The 27,100-nt window shown below is 45.8% G+C and overlaps 1 protein-coding gene across 5 annotated transcripts in view; it reads right to left on the bottom strand.

The window, feature by feature from the left end:
• The window catches only part of CELSR1 (cadherin EGF LAG seven-pass G-type receptor 1), a 166,527-nt gene that overhangs the window by 43,900 nt on the left and 95,527 nt on the right, over positions 1-27,100 (bottom strand). For all 5 annotated transcript variants that reach the window (XM_083832484.1, XM_083832483.1, XM_083832482.1 and 2 more), the window contains exons 5-8: positions 25,230-25,318; positions 6,235-6,392; positions 4,892-5,055; positions 3,468-3,593 (exon numbers count right to left, since the gene is read on the bottom strand). In XM_083832484.1, the coding sequence (XP_083688610.1) occupies positions 3,468-3,593; positions 4,892-5,055; positions 6,235-6,392; positions 25,230-25,318 (537 nt within the window). The remainder of the gene's footprint in view (positions 1-3,467; positions 3,594-4,891; positions 5,056-6,234; positions 6,393-25,229; positions 25,319-27,100) is intronic.

The raw sequence follows: 27,100 nt of genomic DNA on the forward strand, positions 1-27,100 counted from the left end.
GCATTATACAGGCGAGAGATGTTCCTGGAAAGGTAAGCTTCGGGATCTCTGCTGATAGATTTCTGCTGGTGAGTGGGTGGACAAAGCAGGAAATGCGAGGGCAACACTTGCTGCAGATGCTTTCAACATATCCTTGATTACCTGCTTCTAATTAACAGATTAAACGCAGAGGAAAAGGCTCTGAGGCAACAGGAAATATAAATTAATTATAAATACACCACGGCCAAATTATTCAGCTGTCTCAGCTACGTGGTCATTTTGCAGAGAGAAAGCTCTTGCGGAGTTACCAGAACCATCTGCTGTAGACATCTAGAGCTGATAGCTGAAGTGTTGCCCTGACGTCTAACCCTGCACGAACACGCGGTGGCTTTGGTGTGGGATCTGCAGTCAGGCAGCTCCTGACTGATGTCCTCGCTTCCAGGCATGGTGCGGCAGCTTTTTCCAAGTGGAAGCTGGCTCCTTCACCCCGGCATAAGCGCAGGAAGCCTCAAGAAACACCTGCTCAGGCTTCCACAAGCACTAGCAGGGGCATGGGGTGGGACAACTAAAGCTTGGCCTGGTTGTGAAATCCACACAGCAATTTAAAAGTTATCCATCGTACCTCGATCAGAGACTCACAGAGGGGCTGAGGCTGGCAGGGCCCTCAGGAGGCCGGCTGCTCCAACCCCTGCCCAAGCAGGGACACCCAGAGCAGGCTGCCCAGGACCACGTCCAGGCGGCTTCTGAAGGTCTCCAAGGAGGAGACCCCACAGGTTCTCTGGGTAACCTGTGCTAGTGCTCGGTCAGTAAAGAAGTGCTTCCTGATGGAAGCCGATGGTGACTTAGGGTTCTTGCAGACACCATTCCCTTCCCACACCTTCTCCCAGTTCCCCTCCGTTCCCTGGGGCCAGGGCGCACCTTCCCCTGCTTCTAAAACAGAAATCCCTGTCCCCCAGAGCTTTGGCCTCCGGCCTCACCCCACCTCTGGCCCTTCCCCGTGCCTGGGACCGAGGGGCTGCAGGGAGGGCTGGGTGCTTGGTGGTCTTCTGCCTGCAAAGAGTATTGAGTTATTATTGCCTTCACAGCAATGCCCAGAATCCCCTTGAAGATGGGAAACATTATTGCAGGAGGGACTCCTCAAAGGCACAACATAAAACAACCAGTTTCTGAAAAGCAGGCAATTGAAGAAGTTGGATTCTTGCCCTGCCAAAGCCATTGCTCACGGTGAGCCTCATGCAGATCTAGCACTGCCAGAGCAAGTTAGGAAATGCAGCAGCCAATCACTCCTACACAAGAATGTAATACGTTAGCTACAACTTTTTTTTAAAAAAAAAGCTGCCTAATAATAGCTAATATTATTAGGACCATTGGTCATATCTGAGCACCCAAATGAGCAATCTGAAGGCCAGAAGCATTGTACATCAGTGATTCCTCCTGCCTTTACCTTCATGCTCCTGAAATTTTGGTCACGTATCAGAAAAATTCATTTTTCCTTGTTTTGTGATTTTTCCCTTGGGACATTTTGCTCCACAAAATCATCAAAGAAGCAAGTGGCCTGCTGCCCTCAAAGTATTAGGGAAATAAATTGAGGCATCAGCAAGAATAAGGAGTTACAGAATGACAAGGAAAACGTGCAGGTCTGAACAGCACTGGGGCACAGGATACCACAGAGGTGGGGGCACAGTGCTGCTACGATTGTCATCAACTGTATTACTTTAACCAAGGCTGAGTTTCAAATGATGGCTAATGGACACTTCCGAGGTGATCCTTCAAATCCAAAACTGTGTTTTGGTCTTCTTTTTGGGGTAAGAAAATGATGAATAAACCCACATTTTGACTGGATTTTGAATTTCCTGTTCAAATCTAAGAGGAGGACGGAGGAAATAAAATAACTGGCATGTGGTAGCATTACTCCCCATTTACTCCAGCACAGGGCACAGCAGAGTCAGGCCCTGGCATCCTCTCAGAAGACATCAGTGTGGGTTTGCACCAGAGAGGCCAAGCCATCAAGTACTACGTGACTCATGAAGGGAACACCAGAACTTCACCAACGAAGACACTTGACATGAGACACATGGGAAAATCAGATCTTCATACAAACCTGGAGAGCTCAAAATATTTGAGGAGCTTCTACAGAAAGCAGGTCTGTAGCTGGTGGCAGTAATAGCAGCTCTGGGCTCTGCGTGAGGTGGTAGATAGGAAGAGGCATCCACCATCCCTTTCCCCCACCCCTCACCCTGCAGACCCTCATTTCTAAGTCAGAAAGCCAACTGTGTGCTCTGCCTGCAGCCCTCTCCTCCTAGGCTGCTGCTTCTCAGTCAAGGTGAGAACAATTTCAACCCTCTAGTTCTGGCCCTCTGGGTGAGGCATGGTGTGCTGAAGTGGTTTGCAAACATTGTGGCATGTGCAGCTCAGCTTGGAGACCTGCTATTCCGGGGTCCATGTCCTGTACGGTAATCAAGAATGTCTGTTTCGGGGTAGATACACCAAAAGAACAAATCCTTGCTCATGCTATAAACTATTCTAGATGGAGTTGCCAACCCTGGACGTATTTAAGAGATGTGTGGATGTAGTGCTTAGGGATGTGGTTTTCTGGTGAACTTGGTAGTGTTAGGTGATGGTTGGACTGGATGATCTTGAGGGTCTTTTCCAACCAAAATGATTCTATGATTCTAAGTGTATAAGGGGGAAAATGGAAATGAAAGCCTACCATATATGCCTCAGAGCAAGCACAGCCAGAATTTGTCCTGTTTCTTGGAAAGTCATGTCTAGTTGAAGCAGGCTGTCTTTCTTGTAAGCCTCCAGTGCAAGGGACTCCAGAAGAGTGACCCTCCACCAGACGTGGTGGTGCTGCCTTAGAGCGGGCAGCCCACTGTGGCACTGACCCCACGGTTCCCCTCATGCAGGGTCCTCCTCATTTCCTTAGGAAGAAACTACCTGCGAGTTCTTGATGCCCTATAAAACACACCTGCAGCTCCTTCCTCATCCCATATTAATGAGGTTTTACACACACGCACACAATGTGTTCAATCAAAGAAAAACCCAGTAAAACTGAAAGTGCTGGTGCTTAGCAGAGACGGCCTTCTTGCCAAGGAAGTGGTGATTAAAAATGCACATTCAAGCCCGGTCTGAGTCAAAGCCTAATAAAATCAGCAGGATTCTTTCCGGTGATTTAAGGGGGCTTAGGATCAGGCATTTTTACTATAAACAAATTACTAAATACTGCCAAGTGCTGTGGAACTCCTTTGGTCTTGTAAATAAATCAATGAAAGCTGCTGTTACTCATGACAGTAAGTCAGCTATCATATTTACTGTAGAGGTGATCTCACGATCATTTCAAATAGACAAGAGGTGATTTTCAGTCTCAATTGCAATCTTCTGTTACCTATCCCTTAAACATCACAGCTGGACATACATGCTCTGAGATGTCAATGGCTGGTAACGAGACGTGCGCACATGACTTCACACAAGGGGCCCCTGCGTCCTACCTTGCTCGCAGTTTTTCCCCCCGTACCGTACGGGGCACTCGCAGATGTAGGTGTTCCACTTGTTGACGCACGTGCCTCCGTTCTGGCACCAGTTGGCCTCGCAATAGTTCCTCTGTGCTGCACAGCCTGGAATTCAGGAAAACGGTTACTTTGTGTGGCTTTAGCAAAAAAAAGGGCTCTGGATGATTGACTGTGTCTGAGTTTCTTTGCAAAAAGCAGACACAACCGCTACAGCATTTTATTTATTTATTTTTAATATACTTGAAGTCAGTGAAGCAAAGTGTGGATGGCAAAAGTTTTCATGAGCTTGGCAAGTGTCACCTTCATAAAGACAAATCTATCAATGGCTATTCAAGACAGTCACTGAGCTGTAAATCTCTGGGTGGTAAGAGAAAATTTGGGGCACGTATCTGGCCACCACTGCTGGAGACAGCCAGGTAGACCAGCGCTGTGACTCAGCACCATGGTTCTCAGTTTACTGTCATGTAACCAAGAAACCAGAGTGTAGTGTTACACAGTGGAGTAACACTATTGTAGGTCAATGTTTTAGACCATGTGGGAACATGCTTTGAAATGAGGAAAAAGAAATCCATCTTAAAGAAAACATTTATTTTGTCATGCCCTTCCTGATGTATATTTCCACAAGATAAAAAATTGTGTTTAATTAACATTAGAGACATGAATGTTAAAAAAAAAGCTCCAAAACAAAATAGTAAATTTAAGCTTATGCCACAACTTCCTTCTCAATCCATGATCTGTGCAACATACCTATAAGAACCAAAATTTAGGTCTTACATGGACCTGCAGCAGGGTGGGAGGAAAGGACTTGCCATTCTTCTGTGTAAGAGACATTTTTATGTTGACGAGAGCATTTTGTATAGGAGCTAACCCTCATCATTGATCCAGAGACTAGAAACCAAACCAGAAACTCCAACAGGCTGCTGCATGAAGCAGGCTTCACATTTGAAGGACTGCAGAATTTGACTTACAGGATAAACTTAATTTATGAAACAAATCATTACAAACATTGCCTTTTTCGTGAACTAATCCCATTGGCTTTCAGAGCAAAGTAACATTGAAAAGGTAATTTAAAAAAAAAAAAAACACAAAAAAAACCATAAGAGGAGTAAATTCCCTGTGCAAATTCCTGAGTGAAACTCATAATGATGCAGAAGGTTTAAACAAGCCCAGTCCTTTTCTGCATGCCACTTAATCCTTTAAGTGTGCACTATGCCACAGGCTACTGTGTGTGTCCTTGGCACAGGCACTGACGCACCTTGATCAAACAAATGAGGTGTGTTGAGCAGGTCTGGCTGAAGCTACGCCAGTGAGGGGGCCCCTTGAAATGCTGAAATGCTTTTTTATATACAGCTATGGCAGAGAGCTTTCTTCTGTTGACTTTTTATGTTTTTGGTCGTTCATACCTGGCAGCGTCCCATTATTGGCGATGTAGCTGGCCATGTCGATCGGCTTGCTGTCAATAGAGAGGTTCCTCATGCAGCCGATAAACTGCCTGTTGTGCACCGGGAAATCTTCTGGCAAGTTTGGGACCCCACCAAGCAAAAGAGGGCCGGTCAGGTCCAAAGATCTGAAGAAACAAAGAAATGGGTCACTATTTCCTGCACACAATTGGTTTGGTCTTCTTCCTTATCCTACTGTTTCCATAAGCACATCGGAGATGCTGAGTTTACTCGTGTTGCCGCACAACTCCCTGTGCTACATCAGCGCTTTCAGAGCTCGTAATCAAGTGACTTTCTGGTAAAACAGCTGATCTCAGTGACAGTGCAGGAACACCATGACCTGTAATTTAGGAGTCGATGGATGCATATAGAATCCAATGACCTGTCTCTAACAGCTGAGGAAGAAAATGAAAATGTGGAAGAAAAAGAAAATTATGGGAAAATGTGCAGCCATGGGACAGTTCTTTCTGACTCCAGTGATCCAAGAGCTGGCTTATGGTCTGCAGCGACAGGGATGAGGTGCTGTAGATTTTAATATAGTGACTTCATTACTCTACAGTGCCAACCCTTTTTAAAATCTTCTGAAGATCTTAGTCTTCATAACATTTGGTGGAAGTACGTTCTGCTGACCGACTCCACAGTGTATAAAAAAGTTTATCATTTGGTCAGTTTGAATTACCCTTAATTTTTATGATGTTACCTCCTCTTGGGATTTTAGAACAGCATGTGCATCTCAATGGCCTTTCTGCTATCATTCATTATTTTATACACCTACTATGTTGCTTGCTATCCATCTCCTCTTCAGACACAACAGTAATAATATTTTTTGGTCTTTCCCCACAGGAAAGCTTTTTTTTTTTTTAATACTGAATGATTTTTTCTGTGCCTCCTTTATTTCTATCTCCTTTGAGGATAGGACTGTTAACTTAAATTATGTAAGTAATAAGCTCTTCAGCAATCCCCTTCCTAATAATGCGTAACATTTTATTTGCCTTGCTCTCTAAATGTTCATACTGAGTGGATAATTTTGGGAGGCCATCCACACTGTTTTCCAGTTCTTTTTGTTGCATTTTACAAGTAATTTAGGCACATGTCTGTATCTACGTGAAATCGTGCATTCCACCCAGTGTGCCAACACTTGCAGTAGCCTCCACCAAATTTCATTTGCTGAACTAAAACTTGTAATTTTTTCTTGTTAAGTTGGATCCCTTTTTCTAACTTAATTTGTTTGGCAGTTAACCTTGTATTGTTGACTCTCCCTTGGAAGGAGAGAATGAGTGGAAAACACGGATATAGGAAATCCTTACTTCTTTGAGCCAGTCTGAGTCCCCTGGGCGGCACAGGTGTAGTTTCCAATGAGGCTCCCGAAGCGCACGGCCACCGCTGTGTCGCAGTCATCCACGGTCACCACTGCCACCTTCTCCCCTGAAGGCCCGTGGGGAATTCCTAATCGCCCAATGTTGGGCTTCAAGAAGCAAATGGCACATGTCACACAGCGCTATATACACACAGGATTTAAACGCTGGTTCAGCCAGCTCAACAACATACTTCTTACTCTCAAAAAGGGACTAAAATAAGATGTGTAAATGAAGCAGCAGAAGCTAAGTTGACCTATGAAATCGAGGCAAGAAAAAAACACAACAGACGGATGACTTTATAGGGTTCATCCACGCCCCATGTGATACACAGCATGGTCAGAAGTGGCCTCAGTCTTTGCCACTACTGAACCACTTTGGCCCAAATCACTTCAAAAGGTTGCTTTCTTACTTCTGCTCAACAAACTCTAATAAATTCTGTTCATTTTGCAGCTCTTCTCCTCAAGCGAATGAAGGCACTTCATTTTTAACGTTGTTTCTGCCTGAAGACATGAAGACGTAAAGTGGTGTAATACCACAAGGGAGGTCAGCCTCACATAAACCAGGTTTTCCCTGAAGGGGATACTATGCCAGAGCCACCGGAAACTGAGCGCGGGTTCCAAAATAAGGCTGTAGCAAAAGGTTGTCCGATGAGTGGGAGGGACCAGTCATCCGAAGGAAATTCAGTGATTGCAACAGATAGGGAAGCCTATGGGACCGAGAATCCAAACCCAATCACCTCCACCACAAGCACATCCTTCATCGCCGGTACGCATCCCTTAATTTCCCAGTGGAGGGGCACAGGCTTTACCCCAGCATGACTGATGGGAGAGCACATCTGCTACACAGAAGCTCAACAGCTGCCACCTCTCTGGTGGAGAGATGCACCGCTATGGTTAAAAAAGGGACCACGTATATACAGCACGTATGTATATACAGCATATACGTATATACAGCAGCGTAATAGCCTTAGTGAAGAGCTAAGAAATTGTAGAAGAAAACTCTGTCATGTTTAGTGTTTGTGTAGAGCTGCAGAGTCCTAATCGACCACTGGTACGGGATCTCTCAGGACTTCTGAGGCGAAAGAGAAGCAATGAGCTGAACTTCCCTGCCTTTGCTCCTGTTCCTCTATGGGCAAAGGGACACCTCACAGGAGTGAAATCACCAAGATCTGACCCAGACAAGCAGCATAACCAAAGCCAAGAGATATTTTTATCATGTGTTGATCAACAAAGCTTGTAAACGTATGAAAATGGAAGATGGCTAGGCATTACACTCTAGTTTGCTGTACACTCACTTCAAAACACATACAGCTCAATTGTGTACTGAAATCCCTTATTTCTAGAGCAAACAGGGAAGCAGCAAGGGGGATAAAAACCTATTCTTACTGCTTCAGTTGTACACACATAAATTTATTAAAATACTTAAAATCATATCATCATTGTAAAGAGATACAGATTTATTTTTAAGGGTAATTATCCTAATGTATAAAAAAATTTTAAAAGGGTATTTCCTGGTGTCGATTCCAGTTGGAAAGTATTTTCCATTTCCTCTACCTAATGTGAACACACAGTTTGGCCGTTATACAGTATAAGGTTTTGACCTCTCCTAATTGATATTAAGGCAGATTTTATTTTTCCAATACTCCCTTTGTTGCTGCCTAGCTTGGAAAGACAGGAAGCATACGTAGTTGCGGTGCTGAAAATATTATTGTATGCAATGATGGAAATGGTAGAGAGCAGCTTTTCAAAGCAAATGAAAAAATACTTAAAAAATAAACTAGCTGACGGGCAAACTTTCCCTTCCAAAATTAAAATGTTTACATTCTGGGTGCTACTTCTATTCATTCGGAGGAATGATTTGATTAACATTCATGTTCTCTTGCTTCACTGAAATAATCTATTGTTTCTTACATGGGAGCCTTGACAAAGGGAGGGTATTTATTCTCGCAGCAGGGGGGATCTGCCCAACGTTAATCAAGATTGCAACCTGATGAGACTCATCAGTTTGCAGCTGCTCCTTCACAGTCAAGTAGTTGCAGTGGCAAATGGATTTTTTTTCTACTTTTATGTAACATCAAAATTGCAAAGCTTTTCTCTAGATGTTGACTGGTAACTGCAGTACAGGCCTCTGGCATGTGATGACCACACAGAACCACAAGATGAAGCAAAGTAAATGGATTATTCAAGTGAACAAAAACAGACCCGCATGCAGTTCAAACCACCCTTAGTTCAAACATGTCATAATTTTCTGACCATGTTAAAAGACCCACTTGATAGAAAGGGCCAGAAATTCAAGAATATGTTGCTGGGAAAGGAAAGAGATTCTCTGAGTGATTTCATGTGAGCTGGACTTTTTTTTTTCTATGTCACAAGTACTACACCACTCATCTTTTCAGCCCCTAGCTTAGGGAATACTTTATAACTTAAGTAATGTGAATAAAAATAAAAAGCTGGAATGGACGGAGCCTAAGTTAGGAGTTCCTGCAGTACTGAATCATGAAACTGATTTTATTCATTTAATATTTTGATTAATACTAAATGTATATTTTTTGGGGTAATTGAAAGGGTATTTAGAGTATCATGCATTTAAAAAAAAAAAAAGAATCACTTTGAATATCTGAGTCCTAAAAAGAGAATTAATCACACATTATGAAACTTGGGATCTAATGACAAGAATTTCTACTGTAAGCTTAGAGATCATCAGCTATAAATGATGAAAAGTATGGAAGAATTAACTGTATTAATTGGCTACAAAGCAATTATGAACCATGGTGCGATTAAAATGTAAGAGGCAATGCAACAGTGGGTTGTTGCAAGGATGGGTATTAGGCAAATTTTATGACAATGAATAGCAGAGAATGTTGTGGATAATTTTGAATTCATTTATTAAAAATAACTTCAAACTAGAGCAGATGCAAAGTAAAGGCTGAGGAAGGGTTTTGGAACCGAGAAGACTATCACTGCAATGGACACGGTACAAGAACAAATGGGTAAAAGATGCCCTTGAGTAACATAGGCTGGAAATCACCAGGTGATGCCCAGCCATCAGAGGGGTCATCTTTGGGAGAGTATCAGGGGCAAAAATGATAAAAAAGAACTTTGTTTGTTTGTGGTTATAGGAGCTGGTGTTAGCAGAGGACTGACCTATGTTTGTAAGAAAATAAATCATAGTAATTAATACTTGGAAAATGCACAAGAAAGTGAATTCCCAACACTAAATGACAATACAAATATCTACATTTCAGGCACGAGCTTTGCTTCTGTGCAATACAACTGGAGCAAGACTGATCCCAAACAGTAGGAACAGCTAACACAAACCAGCATTAATTCACACTATTATTTTCTGGAAATATGTTCAAGGAATTAAAAGCCAGACTTTCATCTGGGTACTTAGCAGTCCTTTCTGCCTGTCAGACTCATCTCCTGAAGCACCATGCTACCGAAAAGGCAAGTTTCATTAGCTGTGCCAGTTCTGCACTCATGAGTAAATGTTCAGTGTGGTGTACAGGAATTTACCAGCATGACCCCCATTAATGGCAATGCAAGTCATGTAACTAAGTTCCTGCTCATGGAGCTGAAAATTTACCTTGTGCTGCCTACCCCTAAAGACTGCCTTTTAATTTAGCGCTTGTCCAGAAAGAGGTTGGGATTCAAACTTCAAAGACCACATGCTGTAAAAGCGAGTAGCAAGCAGAGGAACCAAACAGTGCCAGAGAGAGAACTGGGTCTCACTTAAACAAACTATGAAAGAAATGTACTCCTCCTGGACTGGGGGGAAAAAAAAAAAGGCAACCCTGAGTGTTGCAGAATTTTATCACCATCATGTATGTAATGATTCTTCAAACATTCAGTGTATAGAATCAGAATCAGAGAATATCCTTGTGGGAAGGGACACAAGAGTCCAACTCCTGGGCCCGCATGTGTCCGAGAGCATTGTCCAAATGTTTCTCGAACTCCAGTAGCTTGGTGCTGTGCCCACTGCCCTGGGGAGCCTGTCCCAGTGCCCGACCACCTCTGGGTGCAGAACCTTTCCCTAACCCCCAGCCTGACCCTCCCCTGTCCCAGCCCCATGCCGTTCCCTCGGGTCCTGTCGCTGTCCCCAGAGAGCAGAGCTCAGCGCCTGCCCCTCCGCTCCCCTCGTGAGGGAGCTGCAGGCCGCCATGAGGCCTCCCCTCAGCCTGCTCTGCTCTGGGCAGAACAAACCCAGAGACCTCAGCCATCCTCATACGTCTTCACCTCTAGGCCCGCCTGTATGCACAGCCAGGGCATCCCATATTAAAATCTGCTGCATTGACATCTATGCTTGCTTCTCAACTACATACAGAGTCTTTTGTCAAAGTGAAAGAAGCATGGCCCTGACACATGAAGGAAGCCCCTACATTTCTCTTTTTCTTTAAAACAAGATGAACCATATTTATGTTTCTCAAATTATGGCAATAAGTACGTAAAATTGTAAACAACGACATGAAACTTAACTTTCTCTCTCCAAGCTTTCAGGAAGGAGATTAGCAGTTCTGATCTATGCGTGGGTAATCTCAAATTTCAGATCTATGCATGGCGTTCTCCCAGGCCCAAAGTCACAGGAATGACAGCGTCCCGGGATGTCTTGAAAACTGCAGCATCCTTCCCAACCAGAGCAGAGTTAACCGTGAGATGTCCCACACGTCTTCTGGCCTCAGTGGGGACCCGGAGGGACAACCTTCTCAAGCTGCGAAGGTGATGCAAGTCCCTTGGCTGCTGACATGGCCACCTGGGGCATTTCCTGTGCTTGCAGTCGGTGGCGGAGCGAGAGAACGCCACCCCAAAGATATTTCACTAGAGATGCCAAATCTGATTTTAGTGAAACCCAAGAACGGAACAATGAACTGTTTTGACTTTCCCCCACAATTTCAACAGAAAGAAACACACGTAGGTTCTCACAGGTGTGTGTAAAATGCTGGGAAGCTTCATCTGTGAACTTGCTTTGTACAAATGGAGACCGGAGAGAGGAGAGAAGGTCATCAAAACACATCTGTTTATAGTTTGCGTATCTACTGCACAAACCTACTCCCATTCCACTTAAAATATCACAGAGATATTCTGATGCATCTCAGTTTCATTTGGATCTTCTGTTATTTTAAAGTAAATATTTAAACTGCTGGAGCCCACCGAGTTACTTATTAAGGATACAGATGATCTAATAATGCACAGTGAATGGAAAAGACATACAGATTAATGGATAATGGAAGCCTTGTCTTATATACTTAACAATTATATTTTTATATTATAAATAATACTTTTTTTCAAAAGCCATGATGCAAAATGTTGGAGAGGTTTAAGCAAACAGTCCAATCTTTGGTCGATTTATTTATAATTAAGCCAGACTATATACTGTAGATGTAAAAATATTGCAAAGTGCAAATGTTTGTTTAGTTAATCAGCTGCAGCAATGAGGATTAGGTGTCTGGATCTCACCCTGTATTAGTTAATCCGCAAGATACTAGGGCTTTCCCGAGGGTCTCACAAATCTCTAATCCACCAGGAACATCTTCTTCCAAATTCCTAGTTCCAGTCTCACATAAAAAAATTACCATTTGAATTTTTGCAAGGATGGGAAGAGGGATACTAGAGCATTTTTGTCACCTACAGGAGAGTGTTCCAACTTCACAGATATTTCCTGTACTCAGACTCAAAGCTGTGCTCTCCGGTCTGAGCCTCAGCCACGATTACTTCCGTCTGCTTCAGCCACCCCATTGAGACTATTGAAGGAGCTGACAGCAGAGGAGAGGACTCAGTAGCAATCTGTAAATGTGGCCAAGAATTTGAGAAAACAATAGGAACTCTCGAAAGTGAGACCCCACTGATCTAGCAATGCTTGGCATCAGGAGAGCTGTTTTTCTCAGAGGACAGATATGTCCCCGTGCTGTAAGTACTGCCCTTCCTTAGCTCACTGTACACATAAAAAAAAATCTGTTTTAGAAAGCTGGTCTTTTATCCAAATCCTTTGTGTGCCATCGCTTAATATGCAGAGCTTGCCTTGTTTGTCTTTAAATAAGTCCGAATCTGTAAAAAGAAAAGCCATCCTGAAGTCAGTGCCAGCCTTTCAGTGTTTCCAAGAGTTTGCTTACTGGACAAAAGTTACCCTACTGTTTTTGTTAATCAGTAGCTAATGATTTATTGACTGTTAGGAGTGGTTAAAGGTTAAAAAGAATCTGTTTCCTAGCTATTTTTAATACAAAACAACACTCCTCTGCATTGCTAACGTGCTGGTTCAGCCCCCAAAACCCGGTGGTGCTCAGTGCAGAGCACCTCACGCTCACACCCTCTGGGGCTTTTTTCGTCCCAGAGCCTCCAGCTACAGCGACAATGGGGGAAAATGGAGCCAGTGGCAGGAGGGATGCTGCTGTCAGGGTCTGTCCCCCCTCGCTGGCTCCCCGGAGCTCATTAGGCAGCCCGCCAGCCCCCCGGCTCCTTCATTAACCCTCCGGCCCCTGCTCCGCTATCCAGCGCCTGGAAGGGAGCGAGCCTCTCTGATTCCCAGGCGATGCCGTGCTGCTTCAGTGGTCAAAAAGCTCATTAACCGCCTGCCGCCATGGCCTGCCTGGGCCAGCGGCCCGAGTCCAGCCTCCACGAGGAAGATAAATAAATAAACAAGCAGGAAAAAAACAAACGCATCGGGCAGCAGCAGGCAATGCAGGGAGGAGAGGCTAGGAAATGCCACAGAAGCTTAGTGCCGGGATGTGAACTTTTCTGATCAGTCGGGAAACTCCAAATTAGGCTAGATTAAGAGACACCATTAATGTTAATCTCTGCTTTTTTTCAAGTTTCCCCCTAGAGATTTCCAAAGCAACTTTAAAATTAGCTGGTGTGAAGAACAGAAAATCTCTTACACATCCACTGGATCCCTCCTGATTAGTCACCAGGGAAAAGCAGGCCGCATCATTTCACATAAAACCCTTCTTCCTTTGATGTATGTATCCCCTTTACTCCCTGAATATTTTAATGGCATTTCTTTATACAAACTTGGCTCGAGTCGGTAGAGAAACATGAGAGCCTGTGACAGTGAAAAGGAAAACCCCAAAGCTTCCCATCAGTGAGTCAAAAATGCAAATCCTGAAAAGCCACCAGACCAGTTCCTTTTCCTAGACAAACTCCCTGCAACACCGGTAGCCCGGATCCAGGCTGGGCAACGAAGCTGAGCAAGTTTTGCTAGACTGATTTGTTATCTCCTGCCTGGCTGCATCCAGAAGCTAAGCTAAGTGAGTGGTGGTGCCCAACAAGCTGCTGCTCTCCTGGTGGTACAGCAGGGATGGGGAGCAGCCTTCCCATCCCACCAGGCATGTCCCACCACGTGGCAATGGCAAGGTGTTTCGTGACAAAGCTGTGAAAAGCCACAGGTACATGCACACAGCATCCAGCAGTGCACCTTTACTCCACGGTGTAACCAGCATCTTCACGAAGAGCATACAGCTCCTGCCAAGGGCAGGCTCTTGGATTTGACTCATTTTGGCCATGTTAGCTGCAGTGCTGATGGGAAGAAGGAGACTTCCCAGTCTGAAATGGAAATTTTATTCTCCTATTTGTATTACTAGATGCTCCTCAGCTCTTTGATGCTGAAGCAGCGAGGCAGCAAGAAGGACCTGTTTTGGCTGCCAAGAGACCTTGCCCACCCCTCCGAGAACATCCAGCTTGCCATGTGGAAGACACCAACCGCCGTGTTGCCCTGCTGCAGGCCCCCTTGTCTGCCCTCCATGGCCCTTTCCTCCTCCCTGGACTGCCCCTTTCCTCTGCCCCCTCCTGCTCTCTGAACCCTTTTTCTGCTTTTTCCTTCCTCCCTCGCTTCCACATGTCTCCTGCAGCCTTGCTCTCCTTCACGTGCTCTCCTCTCCCACTTCAGCAAACCCTTCTTCATTCCCCACTTGTCCCTATGCCAGAACACTACTCCCAAACATTTTTGGCTTTATATAGATACAGCATTTTTTATACCTTGATTTTGCAACCAGGATGCAAACGTTATTGCTCTCAGAGTGCAGGGAACACCTAGAAATAGCACGACATGCCAGCCAACTCCTTCCCCTTAGCCTTGTCCCTGGGGACACCTTGCCAAGCGCGCTGCAGCTCCGTGTGGGTGACGGGGACACAGCTGGGTCCATCCCAGGGGTCCCACACTGCTGCGTGGGCTGCCCCCAGCTCTTCTTGGTGAGGGTCTCCCAGACCCCAGAGTGGCCGGGTAATTGCAAAGCCCTGCTTCCCCTCACTCCACAGACAGACGCAAAATGCCTGAAAAGTTCACCGTGAATCAGCGAGTTACTGTAGATTTAGTGTGTGATTAAACGGAGATAGCAGTGCACTTCAAAGCCCTTGCACCAAATTCCTGAGGTGCCATTTCAATGACTCTGCTAGAAACAGCGTGCCATGCTAAATCGGTGTTTCACCCCCTCCAAAACAGAAGAGAGGGTGAAAACGCTCCTTTGCAACAATAAAAGGCGCAGGGGCATTTTCTGAAAGAACAGCATACTTGCTCTGAAACAGAAGAGCACAAAACGGTGTTTGGGGATGGGAAATGGTTGTAAGTGCAGGTGCAACTCTAATGGCAGGAGCGCAAACCTGTCAAACCTGAAGGAAATCATGCAGTGCCACAGCATCAGCGAAACCAGAACCAACTGCCCCCACCGCTGAATGTCCCTTGGTACCCCTGCCACACGTCCCCTGTCCCTGAAGCTGGCTTTGCAGAAGAGCTCAGCTGGCCGGCCTGCACAGCAAGCTTTCCAGCAGTCCTCAAGGAGTGATGATTAAAGACCCCTCAGCCTGTGCCACCCTCCCACCTCTCCAGCTTTCAGAGGAGCTGAAAATCACCATTTGGGGAGGTGCCCCTAAACCTCCGAGGAGTTGCGTGGTGTGGAGGTGGCAGGCAGCTCGAGCTAACCAGGCTCACAGAGGGCTGCCCGGTACCACCTCCCCCGGGACCAGAAAGCCCAAAGCCCTGGGTGAAGCCACGCAGCCGAGGCCCAGCCAGGGGGAGAAGAGGACCCAGGCCTTGAGCTCTGCTTGGTTTTGCCTTGGAGGCCCGGTCCATAACGCCACGCTCTGCGTGAAGACCCTGGGGAGCGCTTCTGAAAAAGTTAATTTTATGTGCAGATACGAAATTTCTGCCAAAACAGGTAACTTCATCTGTCAGTTGCAAATTCAGCAGGAATAACACTTCAAAAAGCACGCAGGGGAGAGAAAGACAGGAAAGCTTTTGGTACTGGCCTGGCGCGCTGCTTGCCTAACAGCGCAGGAGATTTCTCGGAGCTGTTACAGATAGCTGAGCGATTCGGGGCTCGGGAGCAGGGCACACTTTGCATTTCAATGACCTCCAAATGACTTTCACTGCTTTACACTTTCATTTCCTGAGACACAGCTTTAGAGGCGAGTTATTTGTTATTTTGTGTCAAGACAATGGAATGTCGCTCTGCAGCCAAGCCCCGGTTTCCTTTCTCAGGTATTAATCACTTTTCACTTACCCTTTACCAGAAAAAAAATGAAAAATCAACAAAAACAATTACTACTAATTGAAATCTGCACGAATAAATATGCTGTTCTGCAAGAGCAGATCGGATACCCCCCGTTATACCCACCAAAACCTGCAAGGGCTCTGCAGCCATGTCAGAGCAGGACCTAGAAAAAGTAAATATCAGCCAGGCGGCCCTGTGGTGATTTCCAGGAGGTGTAAGGTGTGTAGGGAAGGTTGCCACCAGCCAGCCCAAGTCCTGCTGAGGGAGCGTTAGGTGCACGCGGAGGAACATAAGGCCAGCACAACCCTACAGCAACGTTTCTCCGGCCTTCCCGGCTCTTGCCTTTCCCACCTGCAGCACTGCAGGTGGAGCTCTGGATGGGTTTTCACAGAATCCTGTCGCATTTAATGGATGAAAGGGACTAATTTTATTAGCTCCTCATGCTTTTGGCTTCTACAACCACAGAACCGGTGAGTCCTGCCTCAACAACATGGCTTCACCCGAGCTAAAATATTCCCTAAGAAAGGGAAATGCTGACTCTATTTAATGACTTCAAAGGCTGGTAAAACCACCAGAAGTTTGGGCAGATAACCCTGCAGATTATACACCTTCACCGTTAACGACATTGTGTATTACTTCTGATCAGAATTTGTCAAAGGCTTTAGTTTCTGTATATCAAATCTATGATCTCATCTAGACTAGGACTTCCACTGATGATCCTCAGGATTTGGGTGGAAGATGACGAGCTGGGCCTCAGCAAGGATGGGAGGCTCGAAATCGTCAGCCAGAATGCCAGGAAATGACTCAGAAACCGAACTATGTCTGCAGAGATTACCTTTTCACATGGCAATTTTAAAATTGGGTTTTGAGCATGTAGGAAACGACATGTTTTGCATTCAGACATTGGGAACATTTTCTGTGTTTGACTAGAACAGCATTTTGAACTTTAAATGTAAAATCTTGGCATGCTTTCAGCAATGGGAAATCTAATTTCTGTCCCTTCCTTTAGATGCTTGTAATTTTAATTGCTATGATTTTATTTTTTTTAAAAAGCCATGCCCACTAGCATCAAAATACATAACAGTACAAAGATAAATACAAGATAAATAACACAAGTGCACAGAAACAAATTCCTCTCATTAACAGGTCATACATACCCCATATCACACAGGTGCCTCCAGCACTAGATACTGTCATGCTTCATAAGCATACAAATCTGCCCACCAAAAGAGCACAAAAATCCACTGATGCAGTAACTTTGATTCTTTTAAGAAAGTTGTAAAAAAATTATCACAATGGGATCTGACTAGCAATACTGGTAAATCTTTAAAAACTTCTTTACCTCTGAAGTTGGAAAGTAAATTAAACATGCATGCCCCTCAGTACACCGTTAAAAATTCTGGCCCTGGTTAGCAAAGTAAGTGATTTTTTCAGTGGGATTGCTTTTCTTCCTTGTATAACTGAAGAAACCCCTTTCTCTTTGAAAAGGAGGCCCTGTCCTTTTCCAGGTAACCACAGGCAAGACCCTTCCAAGACCAGAGGTAAAGACTCGGCTGCAGTCCCATTCCCTGTGCCCTGCGAACTGTCCCATGCTTAAGCTACGGAAGAGCTTCTGACCCCAGGAAAACTCTGGAGAAGGAAAGGCATCCAGCACAAAGCGATGATCTCCTGAAGGATACCATCAGTGCTCCGCTGGAAGCTAGCACTGGCCATTGCCTCCTCCTTGCCATGCCACCACTACAACCCTGCAGCACCTCCTGCTATTAAATATTAAATATTCACAATGAGAGTGGGGATAAGGGCATGATAAAATTAGCAATGACTAAATCTTAAGTAAGAATATCTGATTTGTTTTAAGAGGAAGCACTGTGTTTTAATATGTTTTCTGCCTGGTGCATTTGAGTTTATATGCTGTATTGGCATTTCTTAGAGTTGTTACGAATTTAGGTTTGGAAATGCATATTAAATATATATATATATATATGCCCAGAGAAGTAGATTGACCCCAACTGAACGACTTTTCTAGTGTTCATAGCACCCCTCCCTGTCCCCACCCCCCAGTATTTGCATAACACTGCGATTAATGCTCTGCATTTTTCTCCTCCAGGCAATGCCAAGAACTGCGAGGGCAGGTCCGTGCTGAGCACGGGTGCTGCAGGCACAGCGAGTCACTGTGAGCCAGCAGAAGTCAAACTCTGGCAGGGCCCACATCTGATCAACAGTGGCATTATCATAACCTTCAACAACCGCTTTGTTTATTTAGAAAATCTCTCTCAATCCTTCAACAAATTAGTTTGGAAGCCACCGGGAGGATTAATTTCAGAAATTCTCCCTCAGATCGCAATTATGTCTGCTCAGATGTCACGAGTGATAGACATTTACATAAGCCGTATCCAATCTTTATTGCAAATTACATTTCCAGTCATTTGACTTGTGTTAGGATCTGTCGTTTCCAAGAGAGCTCCAAAAAACTGACAGAGGGAAGGGACGGGAAGCCTCGGCAGGTGCTCCCCAGCACAAGCTGCAATACCCAATACCTACCTACGAATGTCATTGTCAGATGCTTCTTCTGACTGTTCAGATGATACCGGATGGCATCCTGGATCCTTTCGGGGCAAAGTCTTTCACCCAGGGTCCAATGACTAAACGTTATGCCTAGCTGGTGGCAGCCCCGTGGCTTTTGTCCAAGGAGCTGGTAATGTCTATTCAGCTGCAGGCATGTGCCTGCCTCGTAAATCACCGGGGCAGCTGGCAGCCTCGCTGGCTGGCGGGGAAACCCAAGGCTGGGCAAGCAACGCCTTCAAGCCCAAAGGGGACAGGGGACAGGCAGTGGTGGGGACATGGGGAAGCCTGCGCTGAGCCCCCGTGCCATCCCCAGTGTCCCTGCCCATGGCAGGGGGTTGGCGCTAGGTGATCTTTGAGGTCCCTTCCAACCCGAGCCGTTCTATGACTCTAGGATTCAGTCCGCGTTGATGAGACGGAGTAGAAATGGAGCCTTTCCCAAATTCCGCTGCCAGCCTTGCTGCACAGAGCTCCCATGCAATGTTCTTCTTTCCAACCAACTCATTATCTAAAGAATCAAGTGAAGCCCTGACCTGGCTTGTGGCTGCCTTTTTCTTCCTGATTTTACCTTCTTGCCCCTGTCCTTCCATTTCATCCCGAATCCCAAGCAAGCGCAGAAAGGATTTGTTCCTCTGCCCAGAGGTCCACCACCTCCACCACCGATGCTGACGCTCCATGGTACGTGCGATTTGTGGACGCAGACCCCAGATCACTCATCCTGCTGATGCTGTGTCACAGCTATACAGGCACAGTTAAATCACCGCTCGGGATCAGCCAGGCCGGCCAAGCAAGCGTGACAAGAGAGCTGCAACATGCACCCAAGGTGCGGAAAATCAGTTACAGCATGGGTCTTGGCACTGCAGCAGAGGGGATTTTGGCACCAGGAACCAGCCTTCAGTCAGTGTGTGAAGGATAGACGCAAGCTCTCCAGGAAGGAAAGGCACTGGCAAATTCTAGCCCTTGAGTGGGCTGGCAGCTAAATCTCTGCAGCATGAGCTCAGTCATCGGCAGCCCTCAAGCTCCAGCTTGCCCCAGCTGAAGGCCAGCTAACTCCATCGCTCACCACAGGCAGGAGGTTTTTGAAAGCATGTGCAGCTCTGATTTAGAGCAACGCGTGCACTGCGCTTTGAATTCACGGCACGCTGAAGATCAGCCCCGAGCAGCTCTCATTTCTTTCAAGTTTATCTCCAGCTGAAGAATTTGCCTGTTTTCTCCGGAGGCTGTCTCCAGGCGAGGCACAGGTCTGGGCTCTGCCGGCTGGGAGCACACAGCGGTGGAAAGCAGCAGGTCCCTGCTACCTGTAAGCACTGCGAAAGGGGGGCTGCTCCCCAGGCAGTCAAACATCTGAATTAACAACCTCAGCGCTCCCCAGCAGCCTCAGGGAATGCAAGGAAGGAGTTAAAAAAGGCACCTTGCTATCTGTTGGCACATGTGAGAAGAAGCCGTGGTCCAGTTATGGAAGAAATGTGACGTTTGTCCCCAATATCTCCTTTCAAGGATGTAGAGGCTTGAGTCACCAGTACAGCCAGGACTCCAAAATGCCTGGCACCTGCTGTGTTTGCACCTCTGGGCTGTGGAAGAGCATCTCACACACACTGCCCCATCTCAGTCCCATATCTCAGTGTTTCTTCCGTGAGTCACTCCATGAGTCATCTAGGGATTTGTTATCCCCTCCTCCACAACTGCTAGTGCACATCAGCCACCCTGTGATAGCTTGTTTCTCTCTGCCCTGTTCAGGTTTTCCGTCATTTAGGTAAAATTTTCCTGTGCTCCCTTAAACGGGAGCAGAAGGAGCTTCTGCCTACAGAAGGGTAACGTCCTTAAGCGACTTTGATGTCATGTATATGTAAGTAATGTATGAGATACACAGTACATAAATATACATGTACATGCCCTCTATAATTAAAGGAACATGTCCATACGTAAAACATTTTTATCTCGTGCCAAATGATGAATTCTACCCTGAGGTAATGACTCAGGTAAAACATTAACATAAATTTGATGGAGTATCTTAAATTCTGAACAAAATTACGTTTCTATCAGAAGTTTGGGAGAACAGCTTGAAGTTTTCACTTAATTAAAAACATCACCCAGTACCCAGGCTGAAGAGAACCCCCCGTGCCAAGCGCATCCTACATCCATACGTGTACTTGATGCCCTACGTGCAGTGAACAGCAGTGATATTATTGATACTGAGCATCACTGCCATCAAACGCCCCGGTGGTTTTGGTCATATTCCAAACTGACAAATGCCAGCATCACTAAACCTACTGACTGTCGTTCACCCCATTAGGCTCAGGAGAGCCACGGGACTGAATACAGACCAGCACAGGCTGACTGTGCTCTCCTCTGATAGGAATCAGGCCACCAAGGCAAAGAGGGCAGCTCGTTTCACTGCTGCCCCTTACACCAGTTGTCCTGTGAGCAAGCAGCAAGTTGCTTCTTCTATTTCTTATCAGTGTTTTGTTTGCCAGGTTGAAATCTTCCCCTTTCTCCCACCTTTCCTTCCAAACAAACAACAATATCCCATTTCTTCTTAATTTCTTATAGACATATCTACCTCTCAAGAAAGCAGGGCATGCAGGTCACCCTTAATTCAATACCACCCGTTGATTTTACTGGCTGCAGGATCAGGACCCCAGAAGTTAACGTGTTTTAGCTAACAGAAGTGGTGAATGGCTGTCCTCCCTGCCTTCCCTCAGCTGTCAGCAAACCTCTATAATTGCAAAAACCACTACTAACAGGTAAACCGATACCTTGCTACTGGGTAGCTGACAAGACTTTTAATATAGAACTGAAACTAGAGAACAGTTATAGAACACTCCTGTAGCTCTTATAGCTACTAATTCTTTCCCCTTGGTGTTTTGCCTCCCAGAAATCCAATACAGAGCCAGCACTTACTTAGTAAGACATCTCTTTGACTCCCTTAGGCATTTCCACTGAAACCAAGTGTGGCAACGGGAAGCATCCATTTCCATCAGTGTACGCTAAATGAAACAATGCTGCTTCTCTTCTTCTTCTGATATAGCCTGGTTTGTTTCTGCAGTGCCACAGTGCCTGCACACAATTGTATTTGGGAGAAAGCACCAAATACTTGGTCTGGTAGAGTACTGCTTTGCTGCTTCTCTGCAAACACTGCGGTGAGTGGATGGGGTTGGATGAGGAATTACAGTGGGCATTGCCTACTGGTCAGAGATCACAGAATCACAGAACGGTTTGGGTTGGAAGGGACCTTAAAGACCATCTAACACCACCCCCCCTGCCACATGCAGGGATGCCACCCACTCGATCAGGTTGGCCAAGGCCCCATCCAGCCTGGCCTTGAGCACCTCCAGGGATGGGGCATCCACAGCTTCTCTGGGCAGCCTGTGCCAGGGCCTCACCACCCTTACAGTGAAGAATATCCTCCTAATGTCTAGTCTAAATCTCCCCTCTTTTATTTTAAGACCATTCCCCCTTGTCCTATCATTATCTACCTGAGTAAAAAGTCCTCCTCCACCTTTTATAAGACCCCTTTAAATATTGATATGCCACAATGAGGTCTCCCTGGAACCTTCTCTTCTCCAGGCAGAACATCCTCAGCTCTCTCAGCCTTTCTTCACAGGAGAGGTGCTCCAGCCCTCTGATCATCTTCGTGGCCCTCCGCTGAACCACTGTAACAGCCCCACATCCTTCCTGTGCTGGGGGCCCCAGACCTGGATGCAGGGCTCCAGGTGGGGCCTCACAAGGGCAGAGCAGAGGGGCACGATCCCCTCCCTCCCCTGCTGGCCACCCCTCTGTTGGTGCAGCCCAGGACGCAGTTGGCCTTCTGGGCTGCAGGCACGCACTGCTGGCTCGTGTCGAGCTTTTTGTCCGCCAGAGCCCCCAAGTCCTTCTCTGCAGGGCTGCTCTGTGGAGCAATGCCCGCGACCAGCTGCAGTGGGCCTACCTCTGCTTTTTCTGACTTGCACTCCATATTGAGAAGGGCATCCAGCCACAAGAGAGACTTGCTGCAAGAATAACATCAATTTGTGTGGAGAAGGGCAAATGTAGGCTGCTGGTGACAGGTGGACTGACCTCTTCTTACTAAGTCCAAACCATTTGTCCCTCAGGGGCAGGGGACCCCTACAATGAGGAATTAATTATAAAACAACATTTTTAGACAGCTCTGCAGATACCTTTAATTTTGCCAAGCACACTGCTTCTGAGTTGAGCATAGAAAATAATCTGCAGGAGTCACTTCTACACTTCCTCCATGTTTAATTACCGAGCTGACCCTGCAGCAAGGCACCAGCTCCAGGGTGGCAGCATCACGTCGCAGGACCGCGGGCTGTGCTAAGGAAATAGCTGCTGCAGAGGTTTCCTGCCAGGGTCACCCCCCGCATCCAAGTCACCCCCTCCTGGAGTCCAAATTTCAGTGACACTCAGCAAAATATCATCCACGGAGCTGCAGATGCCAAAAACTATTCAAACTTTGCTCGTATCCAACCACAATCAACTCAGATTTCAAGAACAGCTTTCAGAGCTGTGAAAACTCATCTACAAAAATTTGCTTTGGACTGAAGTGATCTATATTATGTGTCAAAGCCTGTTAGCCCTTCTCCTCAAAAACTTAAGCTGAAAAATTAACCTCAGCTGTGAAGAAATCTAATACTGCTTATGAGAAGTGCAGCAGTATCTGAAAGCGCCGCAAAATACTGAGCCCCTTTTTTATACTACATGTATAAATGCAGAAAGAGGGAAATAACCTGAATGGTTTCTAGCTTTCTAGAAAAAAGGAACTGAGGTAGAAGGACGAAGCTAAGAGTACTGCTGCTCAGGGAGGCTGTGCTCTGCCTCAGCAGAGGAAAGGGGCAGAAGCAGCGATGGAATGAGGGCCTGCCACTGTGCAGCAGGATTTTGGAAACAGTGGAAGGATGCATCGCCTCCAAAACAGTAAGAGTGCAGGACATGGTGCAACCCGTGTCCTGCCCCCGCCAGCCTGCAAGCTGTGTGTAATTTAAGCCAAGTCATGAGTTTTGGGCACTCTGTTAGTCAAACATGTCTTAGCTACATCAAGTTTAGACGCAGCATCCCATTTACCTTGGCACAACACAAACCCCTAAATTATCTCTGCCTTCAGCCTCCTCACAGGGATGTTTCTTCCAAGTCGGTTAAAACGCGAAGTAGCCAGGGAACTGCTTTGCAAACAAACAGCAGCTGGCACGAAGGGCACCAAGGCCCACAGGGCTGCCCCCGCTGCATCTTTCACCACTGGTATGGAAAGGCGGTGAGATCAGTGGCAGTTCTCCCCCTGCTCTCCCTTTCTCCCCTGAATTTCCCCCTGTGCAGTGGGGACCGACTCGTTCTCCTTGAAAGAAGTGGGGCAGAGGAAGAAAATGATGACAGGGCGTCCGTGTTAACGCCAGGAAAACACCATTCCCTGCACCGCCAGCACAGCTCACCTACCAGTCTGGCTGAAAATGAGGCAGGGGGTTATTTTTAACGCCCGTGTCAGTTCTCTTTGCCTTTTAAAGAGTGTCCCAGGCCCCTTATCTGCTTGACAGCGTGCCAGCGAGCTGCTCCAGTGGCCGTGCTGCAGCCATCACCTCCTCGCCCCCCGGGGAGCCCGAGAGCTGGAGCATCTCTCCACCAACTCTGCAAGTGCTGTTTGCTCTTCATTAAGGAAAGCGCAGGGTATGGGAACACATTTTGCACTTTGTAAGAAAGGCCTCGTGGTGTCCACAGATGCAAGCATGGTGACACACCAAGCTTCACTTCTCTGTGATCCAGACAGTAGAGAGCTAAAAGTATATTGGTTTTAAGCAAAAAATTAAGAAAGGTTTTTATTTCCTTAGTAAAATATCCTTCAGCTAGGAGACCCTTTGGACCAGGAGTCCAAAGAAAACTGTAATCCTCCCATTCAATCTGCCGTACAAACTGTGATGAAAGGATGCAGCAGTGGGAAATAAAGAACTTGCTGATCATATTAATCCTTCATCTTCCATTCAGCTTCCCACATTAGTATCCTGTTTCCTTTTTAACAGCCAAAAATGCTCCTCTAGTTCCTTATGTAATCCCTCATAATGCTATCATGGTGGACTTAAAAGCGGCGTTCCTCGGGAACTAAACAAATTCTCTAATTTTTGCTATAGATGACGAGCTCTGACATCTCTCTGCACACAGTGACACTGTACACCCTAAAAGCCTGCACTTTGCTCTTCCTGAAGCGGCTGGCTTGCACAAATCCCCATCTAGTCAAACTGAACCTACGCGTGACAGCTTCCAAGAGAGCAGATGTGTGACCGGGTCCTCTGGGGACCGCACCTCTGAGTGCCCCGATGGCATGGAGCAATGCTTGCTGCTTTTCTCTTGTACATCCTCTCATAGAGCAGAAAAAAAAAGGATGTAGTAAAATAGCCCCTGATTACTGAAAAGTGTCTAACATTTCACAGCCAAACTTTCCAAACCAGAGAAGCTGGCGCTAACTAAACTGGCTATTTTATGCAAGAAAAGAGAGTTATATGGAGCAATTTCGTTTTGCCTCAGAAAATTCTGTGTCAGTGGTTTGTAGTTACTGTGCTGAAGGCTCCTGCACTGTACAACGCTTCACAAACATCCAAATCAGTGCATCAGTCATTTTAGATACACTGACACTTGCAAGGGTTTGAAGAACTGAAAACTAAAAGAGTTGCAGGTACCTGGAGGTATCCCTGGTGGTATTTCTGGGGAGGACATACTAGGTCAGACTTTGCCTTCTTGAGACAAAGCTCAAAAGCCCTCAAAAGGAATTTTTGACCCAGGCAAGGTGAGTAAGACCAGCACCATTTTTGCAGAGCTGGTTAAACAAATAAAACTTGGGTCACTTGCATACATCAGCAGAGCTCAATGACCCGTGCCTCTATTACTTTACAAATCACAGGGGCATCGCCAACGTGATTTCCCTTACCTTGTTGTAGTACTGCACCTGGACCGAGTGCCACTGCCCGTCACTGACCCCTCCAGGAACAAACGGTGCCACCGTCGTGGTCGTCTCCCCTGCAAGGGCAGGCAGAAGAAAAAAAGCAGTCAGTGCTACCGCAAGCTCCACTTCACCCTAGACTGCAACATGGAATGACCCACATCAGGCACATGATGTGGTTGTCTTAATTCACCATGGAGGAATTTGGGTTTTTGTCCTGTGAGGCAGTAAAATCCTCAGTTTCATGGAAATACTTTGGTGCACAAACTCAAAAATAGCTTCTGACCCATTCTGGTGAATTGTGTTACTTTCTGTTAGGCTTTTGCAGAGTGCAGTAGCTGAGGCATTGAGTAGATACAGACACTGCTGCAATGGCCAATTTTTCTACCTGTCTGTCAAAAGCGGCACGTTGGAGTTTTTTAATATGAGGAGTATCATGTCGGCATATTTGTCAGGGAGGGAAGCCTACTTCTAGGCAGCAGGGAGGAATTGAAATGCAACTGTGCTCCCCATTAGACAGGTACGTGCAGTAAACACGTGGACAGTAACCTTGGGTCTTGGCAAAATTTTACTCATGATTTATGAAATTATTGGCGGCCTTTCAGTATTTAAATTAGAAAGCAAGTTCTTCACATTGCAATTGTAAAGCAGAAGCTTTCAAATCAGGTCTGAATCAGCACAACCAGCTCAGTAACCAGGCATATCTGTTCCGAGGTAGCAACAAAATAAACATTCGTGTTGAAAGGACATAAAAGGCCTGGCACGGAGAGCAGATTGCTAGGCTTTGTCTTTTTTTTTTCCTTTCTTTCTCTTTTCTTTTTTTTTTTTAAAACAGTTGGAAAATTCAACATCATAAACCACAGGAAAATAACTCTCTTCCATAAGCCAACATTATTGTTGCGCTTAAAACATACTCTTAATTTACAACAAATGCTTTACCCTGTGTGAAACATTATTCCTATCTCCTCTGCTCTCCTTTAGCTCTTGTCCTATATAATTCTGTTACCTAAACAACGCAGATTTCAGCGTAACACATTGCTGAGATTTTTTTTTATCATTTACTGATAAAAGATATGCGGTAAAAAATATTTTGGTTATTCAGTTAGAAAGCTCCCACAAAAGGAAGCTCCCTGGTCTCCAGTCCTTTTGCTTTGCTTTCTGTGAAAAAGTTGTTGCGACAAGTAGAGCAGTCAGATCGGATGTCCAAAAATTGCATTGTTCGTTAAATGCCACTTAAAACTATAAAACATAAACCATTCTCCTTCCAAAGAAAATACCATTTGTAACGTACAGGACCAGACCTGCTCTCAGGTGCAGTAGTGCAAATCTAAATTTAGTTTCCTGTGTTTTAAAGGAGTTCCTCCACATTTAAATGCACATAAGTGCAAGTAGATTTTTTTTTTTTCCTCATTCATCCTCAGGGTGCCTTCCTAGTGATTTGGTTCAAGTTTAGACAGGCGGAGCAGAGAAAGCAAATCTCTCCACCGGCAGCATGCTACTTCATTACACTAATCCATTCAAAAGCCTACGCTAAAACCTAATTTGGACATCTTCTGGTTAATAAAGGAGAAACGACAGCAGAGTATCTTTAACCCAAAGGGCCCAGATACGCACGTAACCATCACTGGTAAATCAGTGGGGTCACACGGGATTTACTGTGGGGTCTGACGGCCATGGTCTCTGGTTCTTGGGCTTTACCTCCATGCTTCCTCCCACTGTACAACAAAAACACATAGGGACAACAGCCCTTCCCAGATATTTGTTTCTGTCCCAATGGAAAACATCCCCTAAACCTGTGACAACTAGAGTTTGCCTGCCCTGCTGAGATTTAGGAAAGTCACTGAAGTCTCCACATTGAA

This window comes from Anser anser, assembly GCF_964211835.1.
Source record: "Anser anser genome assembly, chromosome: 1".
Taxonomy (NCBI): Eukaryota; Metazoa; Chordata; class Aves; order Anseriformes; family Anatidae; genus Anser; species Anser anser.